At 40.8% G+C, this 13984-nt stretch overlaps 1 protein-coding gene across 1 annotated transcript in view; it reads left to right on the top strand.

Annotated features, from left to right (window-relative positions):
* Window positions 1-1447: 1447 nt before the first annotated feature.
* LOC131563340 (polycystin-1-like protein 2) overlaps window positions 1448-13984 on the top strand; it is a 35715-nt gene continuing 23178 nt past the window's right edge. Inside the window, 14 exon segments of the mRNA XM_058813343.1 lie at window positions 1448-1507; window positions 1509-1896; window positions 2441-2605; window positions 5141-5326; window positions 6165-6275; window positions 6698-6845; window positions 7403-7632; window positions 8276-8680; window positions 9746-9844; window positions 10569-10618; window positions 11719-11824; window positions 12425-12632; window positions 13224-13344; window positions 13596-13737. Coding sequence (XP_058669326.1) covers window positions 1448-1507; window positions 1509-1896; window positions 2441-2605; window positions 5141-5326; window positions 6165-6275; window positions 6698-6845; window positions 7403-7632; window positions 8276-8680; window positions 9746-9844; window positions 10569-10618; window positions 11719-11824; window positions 12425-12632; window positions 13224-13344; window positions 13596-13737 — 2419 coding nt within the window.

Genomic DNA, 13984 nt, shown 5'->3' with positions numbered 1-13984 from the left:
CCCTATTAATCATCAGAAATTCATGTGGGATCTGCTCCAACAGTTCCATAGCTGAACTCTTGATTTACAGGTATGGTGAGAGGGAAGACATCCAGAACAGTGTATTTTCTTCTCCTTTCCTCTCATCCCCCACTAGTTTTCCACCCATGAAACACTTTCCAATTAACTTTATCTTGAAAACCCTGATAACACTCCTGCTTTTTCCTGCTGAGCAAGACAGCCATAAAGTGGAAATGCAGAAAGGTTTTGGGATTGAAGTTCACTCTCAGATATTGACTGGTTGCAGTGCATGCACTTGGCTTTGGCAGAAAGCTGGAGCTGGACTGGCACACTGCAGGGATGGGCACTGCCTTCAGCCCAGCAGTGCAGGGCAGGAGGAACTTCTGCAGTGCAGGAATCCATCAATCACACACTGCTGATTCCTCTGTGCTCTGCTAACTGGCTCACTAACCCATGTCTAAATATAAATGCCTGTTCTTCCAGTTTCAGGTTATGGTGATATAAATTAATAATAATGGCATCCAGCTCAATGGAGTTAATGCCAAGGACAGGAGGATCACAATAGCTAAAATCCTTATTTGTACTGTGCTTCTACTAAGCTGGTGGCTTTGTAAACCTGATGGATATCTTTTATAAGGAAGTTGAGATGCATTTAGAGATTTCAGCTCCTAAATGTTGCTGGGCTTGCTTCCCAAAGTCCATCATCAGCCTTCGGAACGTGCTAATAGGGCTCTCAAGTAGTTCTGATGATTAAAGCAATATTTCCCATCTTTCCTAAATCATTGATTTGAGTTATGGCCTTCTCTTCTGCCTCCCAGCAGGCATAAATACTGCAGCCCCAAAGAGCTGAGCAGCTTATCCTTTAAGGGAAGATGGGAGTATTTCACTTGGGGTGTGGAATTCTAAACAGACACAACAGTCCAAAATGAATCTTACTTGGAACAGCTGAGATGAATCTGTGTAACCATGATGAAACATGTGTAACCAGGAGGGCAGGATGGATCTGATACAGTAATTATAGACATTGCATTAGCATCTAAAAGAGGCACCTCAATAATTATTAAAAACAAAACAATCCAGACTAATTAAATGTATCTAGAGAAGCAGTGAGTTTTCTCATCTCACAACTCCCTTTCTCTTTTTTTTATTCTCACTATTTTATCTCTTTGCTGTTGTAAAGACCCCCCAGCTTCAATGTTCACACAATGAAGCCTTTGATGTAGGAGCTTTATCTCACTTTTCCACATGTCCAACAGTAGCATATATCAACTTTATCTTCTCTGCTTACAAGGAAAGCAATGATTTCATGTCTTCTCCTCAAACTGATCTCACATGGGATGTGACATTTGTACAATGGAGCTCACAAGGGTCAGTGCAGGGCCTCAGCATCAGCACAACACCCCCCAGGCACAATCACAATTATATATTAGAAGTTCTGTTCTGTCCCATGCTCTATTGCTGCTGTTGTGGCAAGCAGCAAAGAGGAAGGAGAATGCTGATGACATGAAAGGATGACATCTCAAGCTTTTGAAGAAGGCAGCAAAAAGAGTGGTGTCCTGGTAAGCAAGACCAGTCTAATGCACAGCACTGGGCTGAGAATGTGGCTGGGGGTCACACTTCTGATTTCTCTTGCCATGAGTTTGGCTGTGGAGGAAACAACTGAAGAAGGAATACCTTGTTCAAAGTACCAGCAAGCTTTCAACCATTCATGCTATGAGTTTGTTAGACTCCAGCAAACCTTCACAGGTGCCCAGAGCTGGTGTGAGAGAGGAGGAGGGCATCTTGTCTTTATTCAGAATGAAGAAACTCAAGAGTTCTTGCAAAAACATATTGCTGAGGATCAGGAATGGTGGATAGGACTGATCTCCAACTCCTTGCTGAATGAAACTGCTGATGGTAAGTGTTTTTAAAATCACATCTTTAAAATTGTACCAGCTCATGATGCTTTCTTAACGTGGTAAAAAATGCAGTAAATCCCTTTGTAGATATCTGCTGAAAAGCCTCTTTTGTTGCTGTATATTCAGATTTATATTAAGATGTTTAATTGCCTGCTTCACTTCCTTGTTGCATGTTATCATCCTTTCCATTGGATCTTGTGGTTGTGTGAACACATGGTGAGTGAGAGCAGCTTGCTGAACCAGTGAAACAAATGTGCTGGGTTAGGTCTCCAGTGGAAGCCAATTCATCCCACTAGGAAGTGCTGCAAGGTGTGATGCAAGGGAAATGGTGAAGTCTGGAGGCTGGGAGCACAGGTGGAAATGGCAGTGTATCCTTTCATGATTGTATCAGGTTCAGTACAAAATGGAATTGAAGATCATTACCCAGCCTAAACCATCTCTGCTTCAGTAGGAGCAGGGCTACAATCCTGCTCTGCAGGCTCTGACTCTAATTGTGTTACTGTGGAAAATAAACATTCAGGACACAATTTCTCTGTTTGCAGGGTCAATAACTTGGCTGGACACTTCAAGTATCATCTACAGTAACTGGTACAAGGATCAGCCATCTCCCTTCTCATCCATGTGTGGGTACATCCTGAAGAATGCCAAGTATCAGTGGGGTGTGACTGAAAATTGCAGCCAGGAATTTGACTTCATTTGCGAGTTTGGTAAGATACACAACAGCTGGAACAGTGAAGTGAGTGTGCTGTGATCACAATGGGGCATAAATTGCCTTGTTGCTATCAAAGTGGCTGGGAAATAACTTCATGAATCTTTCTAAATGTGAACAAGCAAAAAGTCATATAACCCCAGCAGGTGCTCTTTTCCCAATGTGCTGATAAAGACCTGATCCAAAGAAGGAAGAACCCACAAATCACTGGGAGATGTAGGTGCTCAGCAACCAGACATTAAGGCCCACAGTTCCAGCAGAGGGTTGATAAAATTGAAATGGATCTGAGAGTGAATGTAATGTGTAGCTATCCACATCTTCAGTGGACATTAGCTGGCTATGTTAAAGCATGGCTGCAAGAATAAACTCCCACAAGACCATAATACCTGGGCTACGTAGGACCCGTATGGCTGTACCACAAAAACACTCATTGGTGTGTGCCAGAATCATTTCCATTTGTAACTGAAGCAAAAATACAGGCAGGCTTCCAGAGGCACCACTCCTTGCAGCCTGGAGTGAGCAAAAGTGAGAACAAGTTTTTCTTGTTTCTTCTGAGACCCTTCCACCATGTGAAGTTCAAGGTTTTCCCAGGTTAAGGAAGCAGACAGGAACCTGTACTTCCTGTGCTCAGACAGAAAATCCACAGACATTGTGTCACTCAAGTTGTGACTTGGAACAAACAGTTCTGGACAGGAATGCTGGCAATATCATCCCTTTAAACATATAGATATGAGGGGAATTCGTGCTCCTCCCACTTTGCAAAGGAGTACTTTAAACTGCAGCAGGAACTGGGGTCACAAGCACTGGAAGGACAGTCTGGCTGTGGGCTCACTAATATAAAATCCAATCAAGTATGCAAGTACAGGTTTCCACAAGCCCTAGAACTGCTGCTGCCTTGTCCAGCAGTCTGCTACTACTGACAGAAATAACAAGTTGTTCTGCAATAAGCAAAGGTAATGAAGTTTTGTTTCCTATCCTGAATTTCTGCTCCACATCCCCTCCCTACTCTCCTCAGCACTCTCAGTTCACCCCCATATCCCAGCAGGTCCCACCTCTGCAAATACTTTTCACTACCTCAGCTCCCTCCCCACAGCTGCTCCAGAGCTCCAGCTGTATGTGCTGGTCACTTGAATTCCATGTCCATGGTATTGATGTAGCTCGCTCTCTTCTCCCCAGATATTGCATTTCATGAAATTTTAGGGTGTTGGAACTTTATATCTATACATCAAATTTAGCTGAAGATGACTAACATTAAAAATGACTGGGGGAGAGGAAACTGGCAGACAGCACAATCCCTTAAGCTTATTTTTCTAGCAAAAACAGACTAAAATTATTTTTCCATTACAGCCACAGTAGACAACTGTCTGTTTGTAAGGAAACTATCATCTGTTACCATAGGATCTGACTGAGAGCCCATTAAATTCAAAGAGCAGCAATATCCTACACTACATTCATCATTCCACTACCCAAGAAACCAAGACCAGATCAAGGCAATTCTACCATTTGGTGTTCTGTAGTTTAGCAGTTTATTATAGTAAATATATATGTATCAAAGTAGGCTTTTTACCTATACACAGACCAAGTTTTGTCCATCTTTCCATGTAAAAGTTGCTGACAACAGCAAATACTGTGAGAAACCTGCATAAAGAGAACAAAAAAAAGGCATGAGATAATGGTCCATACTAGAATTTACCAGCAAGTTATTTTTCAAGCTTATTTAGAGAGCTCTAATCTGCAAACTGATCATGTTGCTATAGTTACAGCCAGGCTTAACTTTAGCCTTTAAATAACAATAGCACACAATTATTGCAGTGTGCACACACTGGCACTGTTAATCGAGGGACTTGAGGGGAATGAGCCAAACAACAACGGGAGGACAATGTATTTAAACCTGAAACAGCTGAAACAAAAACATCCTTTTGCAACACTCCCATATGAGAGCAGTTATTCACATCCTCCTCTTCAGGGTATTAAGCAGCCTGATTACTACATGAAACTAAGAATTCTGAAAGATAATTAACTGTCCCAGATTAATCAAAGAATGAGGTGTATGTACTTAGAGCTATGACCTTACCCATCTGAGCAGTCCTGCTGAATGAAGTCAGTCAAATATCACACAGGAACAAAGGAGCCTCTGTGGCAGAAATGGGATCAACTCCCATAGTTAATATGCAAACTATTCTCCAAAGCAATTACCTGAATATTATGCAATCCATACATCTCTCTCGGAAGTGAGGAGCAACTTTAAACCTTCCAGTATTTCAGGTCAGACAAATGCTAAGAGTTTTTCACAAAATACTATCTATTTTTATAATTAAAATATTTTTGCTTATTGAAAACATCCTCAATGTTTTAATGCAGTAAAAACATAAATCTATTAATTTTGACTCTTTTGTAATTTTTTTAATTGTTTCGCTTAAAAGGGAGAAAAGGGAAGAAAGACAAACAAAACAAAATGGACATGGAGTAGGATTGTAACAGAATTTTTCAGAAATTGAAAAAGGTAATATTTGGGGTTTTTATCTCCTATTAGAATCTGACCAGAGCATCGCTTGTGATAATTCCAATGCCACTGTACAGTGTGGATCAGGAGAAGTGATTCAAATTGAAGAGAGCTTCTATGGGAGGAAGACCCCTCACTACTGTGTGTCAGAGACTCCTCTGCAGTTTGAGAGAGATGAAGGCTGCAGCTGGCTCAGTGTCAAGGATGAAGTAGCAGGTGGTATCTCACAGCATTGCTTATTAGAAACACAGGGCATGGACCAAAGTTCCTCGTGCCTCGAATACTTTATCTTTTTTCCAGTAGAGTTTGCAAATGGGAAAGTGGATTATTCCTAAAATGAAGGGAATCACAGAGAACTTCTGACAGGGAGGAGGTTGCTACAGGAGGCTGGATGGAAAGGAGAATGTGTGCACACACAAAGGAGGGGTTTTGTGAGGAGCGATGATTCAGAGGAGGAGCTAAAGGAGGGACTTTTTTGAAGAGCAAGGATTGACAGGAGGGGAGGAGCAAATGAAGGGCAAGGGGTGTGCCTGACAAGGGTGTGGCTGGCTCCTCTTAATGTAGGAAGAAAACACGTGAACACACTGATTCCTTGACAAATTCAGTGGGATACACAAGGTTTGACAGAGGTGGAAGGCAACACATCCAAACAAACCTAACTCCAAAGCAGGAGGGGTGACAAGGCTGACACCCACAGGGACATGAGGGCAGGAGGGACCTGCTGCTCCCTGCCATGTGTCAGGCACCCACCCTGCTGCAGCCAAGGGCTTGGATACTAAACAGTGATTGTGGCCTGTCCCCAGGGAGATTCTTAGGGTTTCCAGCCAAAATTCAACAAAACACAAAAGCCTTTTTTGGGTACCTTTTCAAATTCAGCTTTGTTCCAATAAAATTAATTGTTGCTAAGAAATGCCACAAAATAAGCAGCACACTAAAGGCAAAGTGATGTGGAAATTTGTCTAGAGATCCTTTTTGTTTCTCAATCATCTTTCATGTGAGCTGTTGTGGCAGTAAAGGAAGAGCCACGTGCTGATCTGAAATGCTCCCTTTGCAGGCCAGTGTCACGGGCTGCAGGCCTGCCAGGTGGCAGCAGATGGCACTTTCTTTGGAGAGCCTTGTCCAGCTTTGGGAAGCTATTTGTCAATTCAGTACCACTGCAAGGAAGGTAAGAGGGAGGGGGATGCCCACACAAGAAGCCTGTCCTGTTCTGTGCTGTAACACTGAGACCACGGATATTTATCTTAAAAATCACTGTTCCATCCTCAGGGAAGAAACTGGAATAGTGGTGATCACTGAAAATAGGCAAAAAAATGTAGATTCCCTGTCCTAACTGAGGGTTCTGGGTAGAATACAAAGCCCAGAAATTCAGACACATGAAACATATTTAGATGAAATTATGTTCCAACAATAATTTTGATTACTAGTCATGGAAAAGAATCAGCTCCCTGTCACACCACTAATGCACACAAATTAGCAACAGTACCAGCTGTGGTTTGGAGCAGGCTGGCTCTCAATGCCTGAAAATAAATTGAATTTTGTAAGGAAAGTAGACAAACAGTGGCACTGAATTGTGATTCTGCTTTGCAGGTCTGCAGCTGGTTATGAAAGACACATGTTTTGTTTTTGAAAATATCACAGTCACTTTGATCTGGCTGCTGTCACCGTACTCTGGGAACCTTTCCTGTACCATCAGCACTGGAGATGGTCACACCATTGATCCTTACTACCCTCTAACGTAAGATGTAGCCTTCATTTCTCTTCAGACAAGCAGTACATTTCATTGCTTGCACTTTATTGAATGTGCAAAGTCTCATAAATAAGATGTTAAAAACTAGATAGCTCAATAATAGAACATACCTATGAGAGATTTGGATTCTGCAAAAACCTGTTTAGAAATCAATACAAAATTTTATATTAAGTTGCCAACCACAATCTTACTTCTATTATAACAAGTGTTTCCTATTTTCAACACTATTTATTCCAAATATTAAGATGCAGAGTTACTGAAAACATGTCAGTAATTGCCAAACTACAAGCAAATATTATTTCTTTAAGTTTAAAGAGGTGGGTTTTTTTATAACAAAATATAACAAGGACATTCTGTAGTTTTTATTTTAACTGCATAGAAATCCTGTTTTTAATCGATCAAACATTTTTCTGCTGGATTTAAAAATCAGATTTCATCTTAGTGGTAGGAATGACATTTTGAATGAATGAAATTTGGGGAAGTGTTGTCATGTAACGTGAAGGACTTCCCAGGATGGTCTTTCACAAGTTATCTTTCTATTCTAGCCTGGTCAGCAACCTCACATACAGGTACTCCTCTCCTGGGGAGTTCAGTGTATTTGTGGAGTGCACCAGCAGCGAGTGGCACGTGATGGCCCAGAGGCAGGTGACGGTTCAGGAGCAGGAGGAGCAGCTCAGCATCACCGGGTGCTACAGCCAGCACGAGGCAGGGAACAGCTCCTGCTGCCGAACGCTCTATGGGGAGCTGCTCTGGATCCAGGTTCAGCTCACTGCAGGTGAGCATCATTTCTCTGCATCGTTTAAAGGGAAGGATAAATATTATTGCTATCCTTAGGATAGAAACAGGATTGTCATTATGCAAAATAATAATTCTTTTTAGTTAATGCTTTCCCGCTAATTGTATTCCTGTATTCTCTCACCTCCCTTGGAGGGGTCCTTTCTCTGAGATATTTCACCACCTAAAGCATGAGTATAAACCCTTTTTTCCTATTGGCAAAGCTGATAGCACAAGCTTAACTTTAGTCACAAAAATCTATGTGATGCCAGTCAGAATATTTCTATTTTTGAAGTTAGAAATTTATGGAAATGCTCCTCTGATTAGAGTAAGAGGATTCCTCTCTGAGCTGGACACATTTGCTGGTGTACATTTCTTTCTCACTTCAAGTTCTGGAAGCCACATATGTGCTGAAAAAAATTAAAAATCAGTATTGTATGTTTGAATTCTCTTCTCAAAACATTCCCAGCAGAAAACACACGATAGATTTGCATTAAGTCACCTTAAGTGACTTTATTAAAAATGACTGCATTGCTGCAGTGTTCTTGTGACTCCTGTATAAACACTGGAATGCTGCACAAAGCAGCTGGAACATGCTGGCCTGTTGCACAAGCTGTGAGAAATTTTCATATGTGTTTTTGCAGGCGATGGAGTAACCTACAGTGTGCTAGCAGATAACATGACACTGAGTGAATCCAGTGCAAAGGAAGGCTTTGTCCCCCATAACCTGACACTCAGCAGGGCCTCTCAGGAGCTGATAGGCCCAGGGATGCACCAGCTGGAGATCCGAGCATCCAGGAGCACGCTGGCATCGCAGATCTCTGCGACTATTGCTGTTCATTTAATTGAGCCAGTGTCTGGAATTCAGGCCGCAGTGGCTTCCCACACTCTGCAGCTGGGGCAGGATTTGGAGGTGAATGTCTCTGTGTCCCATGGTGCCCCAGAGGAGCTGATGTTTGAGGTGATTGGATCCAACCAAAGCCAGTGGCACAAAGCAGACGGCCCTCGTGGGGAGCCGCGGGCGTACGGCGTTCCCGTGCCCTGGGAAGGTACAGAAATATCAACGCCTCCTGTGCTTCCAGGACAGCACAGGCCACACAAAGAGTCACAGCATCCTGGGCTAGGGGACAGTAATGCACAGCTGAATTGACAGCTTTTCTGACTGCTCAAAGTCTGCAGAGCAGGATGAACAGCACAGTCCTATGTAAGTGAGCTAAAATTGAAGCAGATAAATGGCTCTGCTCTGCAGAGTCAGAGCAAGGCTTCACCTGATTCTTGCAATGGAAAACACACAGTAAAGAGACATAGGGTTTATTTTTTCATGGCACCATCTGATTGAAGTACAAATGAGGACATTTGCTTGAATAGCAAAGTGTTTTCCTCCTATTTGTTCATTATGTTTCAAGTTTAGACTGCTCTGCATTTTACACTGAAGTAATTCATAATCTGAGAAGTTCTCAGTAGAGATGACAAAGAAAAGGGGAGTTTTTCTGCATGTCCATTTCCAACACATATCTTTTGTAGGAGTTAATTATGAATAAACATTTTAGTAATATTATCCTTCCATTATTACAGAGTCAAAGCCTTTAAAATGTGGAATTAGGCAGATTGTGCCTAAGAGTTAATTAACAGTGGCAGAAGACAAAAAAGTTTCCACCTCTAATGAGCTATTCCAGCCCCATGCCAAAGTTGGAACAGTAGAAGCTAATTATGATTTCATTTCATATTTTTAAATTATTCAATATTAAAGTTTTATTTGTTCTCCCTGTACCCATTTGAACATCCCTTCCCCATAGGCAGAAATTTTCAAACAAGATAACTGCTGTCTCAAGATGCCTAAACTCATTTGGCCTCCAGTGTTTGTACACCTCTAGTTTCCTGTGTGATATCATAGTCAGCTGACAAAGAACTGCATGACAAGGGCTAGGAAAAGGGCAGCTGAGTTATTCAGAAGTTGAGATAAAGGGGAAAAACATTTCAGGAAAAGCCTTTCAGCAGATAACACCCATCAGAAACCCCCCTCAAAACTCTTAACAGAAAAGAAGGGGATTTTCTTTACAAACCCTTTGGACTGGGCTCACTGCTACTCTTAACTGGCCCTTTTCCTTCTCTAGGTACTTATCTAGTGAAAGTGGTGGCCATGAATGACTTCTCAAACATGAGTCTGGATCTTGGATTCATCACTGTGTTGGCAAACAGCTCCCATAAAGAAGGTAATTACATTAATCTGACAGTGCTGGTTTTCACCATGGAAGTGTCTTTTTGCAATCAGAGCATTTCATGGAGTGTTTATGGTTTGCATGTAGTAATTGCTTTTCTTCCAGCAACAGTGCTGAAAACTTTTGTGGACGCTTCTTCCTGATGAAGGCAAATTCCCTGACTTTGATGTAGTCATAAATTAGCATCACTCTGTATATGTAACACATTGCACATTTGCTGTTTGTCCTAGAAATGATGAGTGAAGTTTATGGCTTGGGACATAGCTTTGAAACCAGAAAATATTTGCATCACAGCAGTCTCATAAATTGCTGTCACTAATGGCTTCTAGATGGCTCATCCTTACATTTACAAGAGCAGATTATACCAGAAATAAAATAACCTCAGCACTAATTGTATTGAAAGTTTTCCAGTGCTTTCCATCAATTTTCCTTTGTACATCAGTGAAACTCCACCACCTTCTGTGGATATATTTTGATTTATACCATTATGTTTGAAGAATCAGGATCATCCCTTTGTAGTCTGTGATGAGTTTGTTGTTACCATTTTACCCATTTGACTGTGCTCTTTGTCACAGCTCTGGAGGGAGTCTGATGGTTACAGCCCCATCTTTCACACTGTCACAAATCAAATCCTGTGGATTTAAGTCATATTCACTGAGGATGTCTGAAAGCTTTACAGGTAGCACTAAAATATTCTGTTCTTTTTTGCATTAAACAGATTCTGATAAGGAAGAAGGAAGCTACAAAACAAATACCCCAAAGAAAAATGTAAGTATTATTCAAGGACTTTTCTTTAAAATTACTTAGAGATTTTTCTTACCAGTGAAAGTGCTGTATAAGACAGGGAAAAGAAGCATTTGCAGCACAGTAAATTATGGACTAGATGTTCTGTGCTCCATATGGTTTAACACAAAATCTATACCACAAGTCTTGGAGACAAATGTGTTTACAGGCATTCCATCTACAATGTATTAAAAAAGATTAAAGAAAATGAACTTTTTACAACAATTCAGTTTTGGAAGTTAAAATGTGTTTAGATGAATTTTTAATTCATCCACTTGACTAATGTAAACCTCTCTCTGGAAAGTGATCCTTCAAGTAGAGTTTAATATATTTTATATCATTCCCAAGTGTTTTCTGCTTTTGTATTGGAGTGTTTAAATTATTTTGCAATGAAAAATCTCCCAGTTTTTGGCAAACTAAGAAGTTAATGATAAACCAATTGCTAGCAGCTGTCCAAATTTAAATAATAAAAATGCCAGATAGAATATTTAATCATGTTAAAAGTCTAGTTTTTAACAGTAACACTAGCAGACAGACATCTGCTATGGGAGATATACTGCTTCACAAGAAGCCATCATGCTTTACAGATTGCCTGTAAAAATATATTGCATCAGAGGAATATAAATCTAATCCACACCCAAGTTTATCACAGTTTGGTACACAGAAAGACAAACTCAGCTACCCCTTCTCCTCTTTGTTTATAGCTGCAATGTATCCAATTAAGATAAAAAAGGAATGCACCAGAAGACAAGTGGTTGTTCAAGGGTTAGAAGTCTTAGTCCAGATGTGAAGGTTTAATAGGAATTGATTTCCTAAGTACCTAGTTTTGAAAATGGGAGCTGCACTCCTAAACCAATTCTGCATTTGGGAGAATTTTGCCACACAATTTTTCTGTGCCATCTTCTTCTATTCCCATTGCTTCTACTGCCACACTACCTCTGCTAAGACAAAGATCATATAAACTACAACTCTGCATCCAGTGATTTGGGGTATAAACTTTCAGACCTTTTTCATTATAAAGAAGCAACATTTGTATGTGTTTATTCATGTTTGTGTTCTAACTGATGCATTTACTTCTTATTTAGGATCACAAAATATATATTAAACCGAGTCGCCACGTGGATCCTTTCACAACTGTTACACTTAGCTGGCCAGACAACAACAATAATTCCAGTTTTCTCTGGACCTGTGGTTTGTGCATTTCCTGAGCTTTTTTCCCCAAGTTTTACTTGATGAGTAACAAACTCACTGTTGTGTCAGATCCAGTGTTAAAAATTTGACTTAAGAATGCTTCATTTTCTGGCTTTAAAGTTTGTTACTCACTGTACATGAAGAATTTCCTTTTACCCAACCCTAGTTTTGGGACCAAACTAATTATGTATATAATATGGCATAGTACTCCACTTTGTCTTCTCCCAAAGGTTTCAGTTTTTCAGTTTTTCAAGACCTACCTGTCCTAAGCTTCTCTCTCATAGCCAAGGACTAATCCCAAGTGACTTACACAGGCATTTGCAAAGTACCCGTGTCTCAATAAACCAGCAAATATTAACATTAAACATGATGCAAACACATTTCTGGCTGAAAACAGAATTGGGATTCAGGCCATCTGTGTTCTATCCCCATAATTATCCCTGACCTCATACATGACTTTGGAAAAGCCTGTACTCTGAATCCAGATTACCAACTCTTTAAATTGCGTTCAAGAAACTTGTTTCTAAAGCTCTTTGAAACTCATGGCAGGAAAGTCCTTTATAGGCTGCTGTTCTAACCATAAAGGAAATGTTTCTGCAGGAGCTTGCTGGCCTGCCTGGAATGAATGTGTGAAGCAACAGATAATCCTAATCAACCAAAGTGAGGTGCAAATCCCACCTTCCTGCCTTCCTCCTCCGAAATCAGCAGTGACTGTCAGGATCACTGTCCAAAACCACGGCAGTGAAGAGAGGCAGGATGAGCAATGTCTCTATGTGACTGCAAAACAGGAACTGCAACTGGAAATCAGGTCTGGTTTTAAACCCTGATATTCACAGGTTAATATTATTACTGCACAAGCATAGTGCAAGGCCACAGTTTCCAATAATAATGATAATAAAGTAGTATTGTACTTTTAGAATCATAGAGAACTAGAATCACAGAATGCTTTGGGTTGGAAGAGACTTTAAAGATCATCTTGTTCCACCCCTCAGTCATGGGCAGAACACCTTCCACTAGATCAGGTTACTCAGAGCTCCATCCAGCCTGGCCTTCTAGGGATGGTCCATCCACAGCTTCTCTGGGCAACCTGTGCCAGGGCCTCAACACCCTCACAGTAAAGAAAACTTATTGTTCTAAATCCATTTGCGCCTTACCATTATAAAAAATACTGACCAAATAAGTCTTGCTGCATTTTTTAATCCATGTTTTTGAACACAATCCTTTTACAAACTGAAGTACATTCTTCTGAAAACCACTTAGGGTTTTTGACCCCACTTCAGTGTTGGAGATTTCAATGTATCAACCTTGTTGAAACAACAGAATAAATGCCATAAGATATGTGTGAAATTTCTCCTAGACATCTCATACTATGTGTAACTCCCATTTTACTTCCTTGCAGGTGTGAGGCAAACTGCAAGCCAGTGAATGTTAGTGATGAAGTTGTTTTGAGTGTCTCTGGACAGGAGGACTCCCAGGCCATATATTATAACTGGTATTTAGATAATACATTCCAAAACAAGGTGAGAGCACCAGATTTGTCAGAAATACTGCACTGACACAAATAAATATCAACAAAGCCATATGGCCTCAGAGGGGTATTTTGTCAAGTGATGCTTAAAAAATACTAGTGAGGAATGAGACAATGGGTGCCAGGATTGGGAGGGATTACAATGAAGGGCACCAAACTGCCACCCTGCTTCTGATAAATCACAACAGAAAGAACAGCAAAAAGCCTCTACTGCCATGTGTTCTTTCCTGTCTGATTTTCCAGCCTACAACCCTCCCTCTAGCCTGTGGCCTGACTGGTTTCCAGCAGCACTCTTTGAATTTGCTTCAAAGCAACTCATCCACGTTGAGAATGAACAGCTCCTTCTTGCAGGCACAGGGAGAAGCTTTTCGGGTTAAAGTAACAGGTAGGGTCTAACAGGGTTTTTAGGGTTTACAGAGTCCTTTGAGATAATCTCTGCTGACACGACATCATATTGATGTCACACATGCATAGCAGATAATCTCTGCTGACATGACATCATATTGATGTCACACATGCATAGCATCACAGACAAATATGCAGGTCAATTAGTCCACAAGTTGAAAGTGTTACTTTATATACAAGTTCTTTAAAATAATGAGGAGATAAGTTTGTTCTGGGGTGTTGCACAG

This window comes from Ammospiza caudacuta, chromosome 13 (genome assembly GCF_027887145.1).
Source record: "Ammospiza caudacuta isolate bAmmCau1 chromosome 13, bAmmCau1.pri, whole genome shotgun sequence".
NCBI lineage: Eukaryota > Metazoa > Chordata > Aves > Passeriformes > Passerellidae > Ammospiza > Ammospiza caudacuta.
This window is presented reverse-complemented; position numbering and strand designations above follow the sequence as displayed.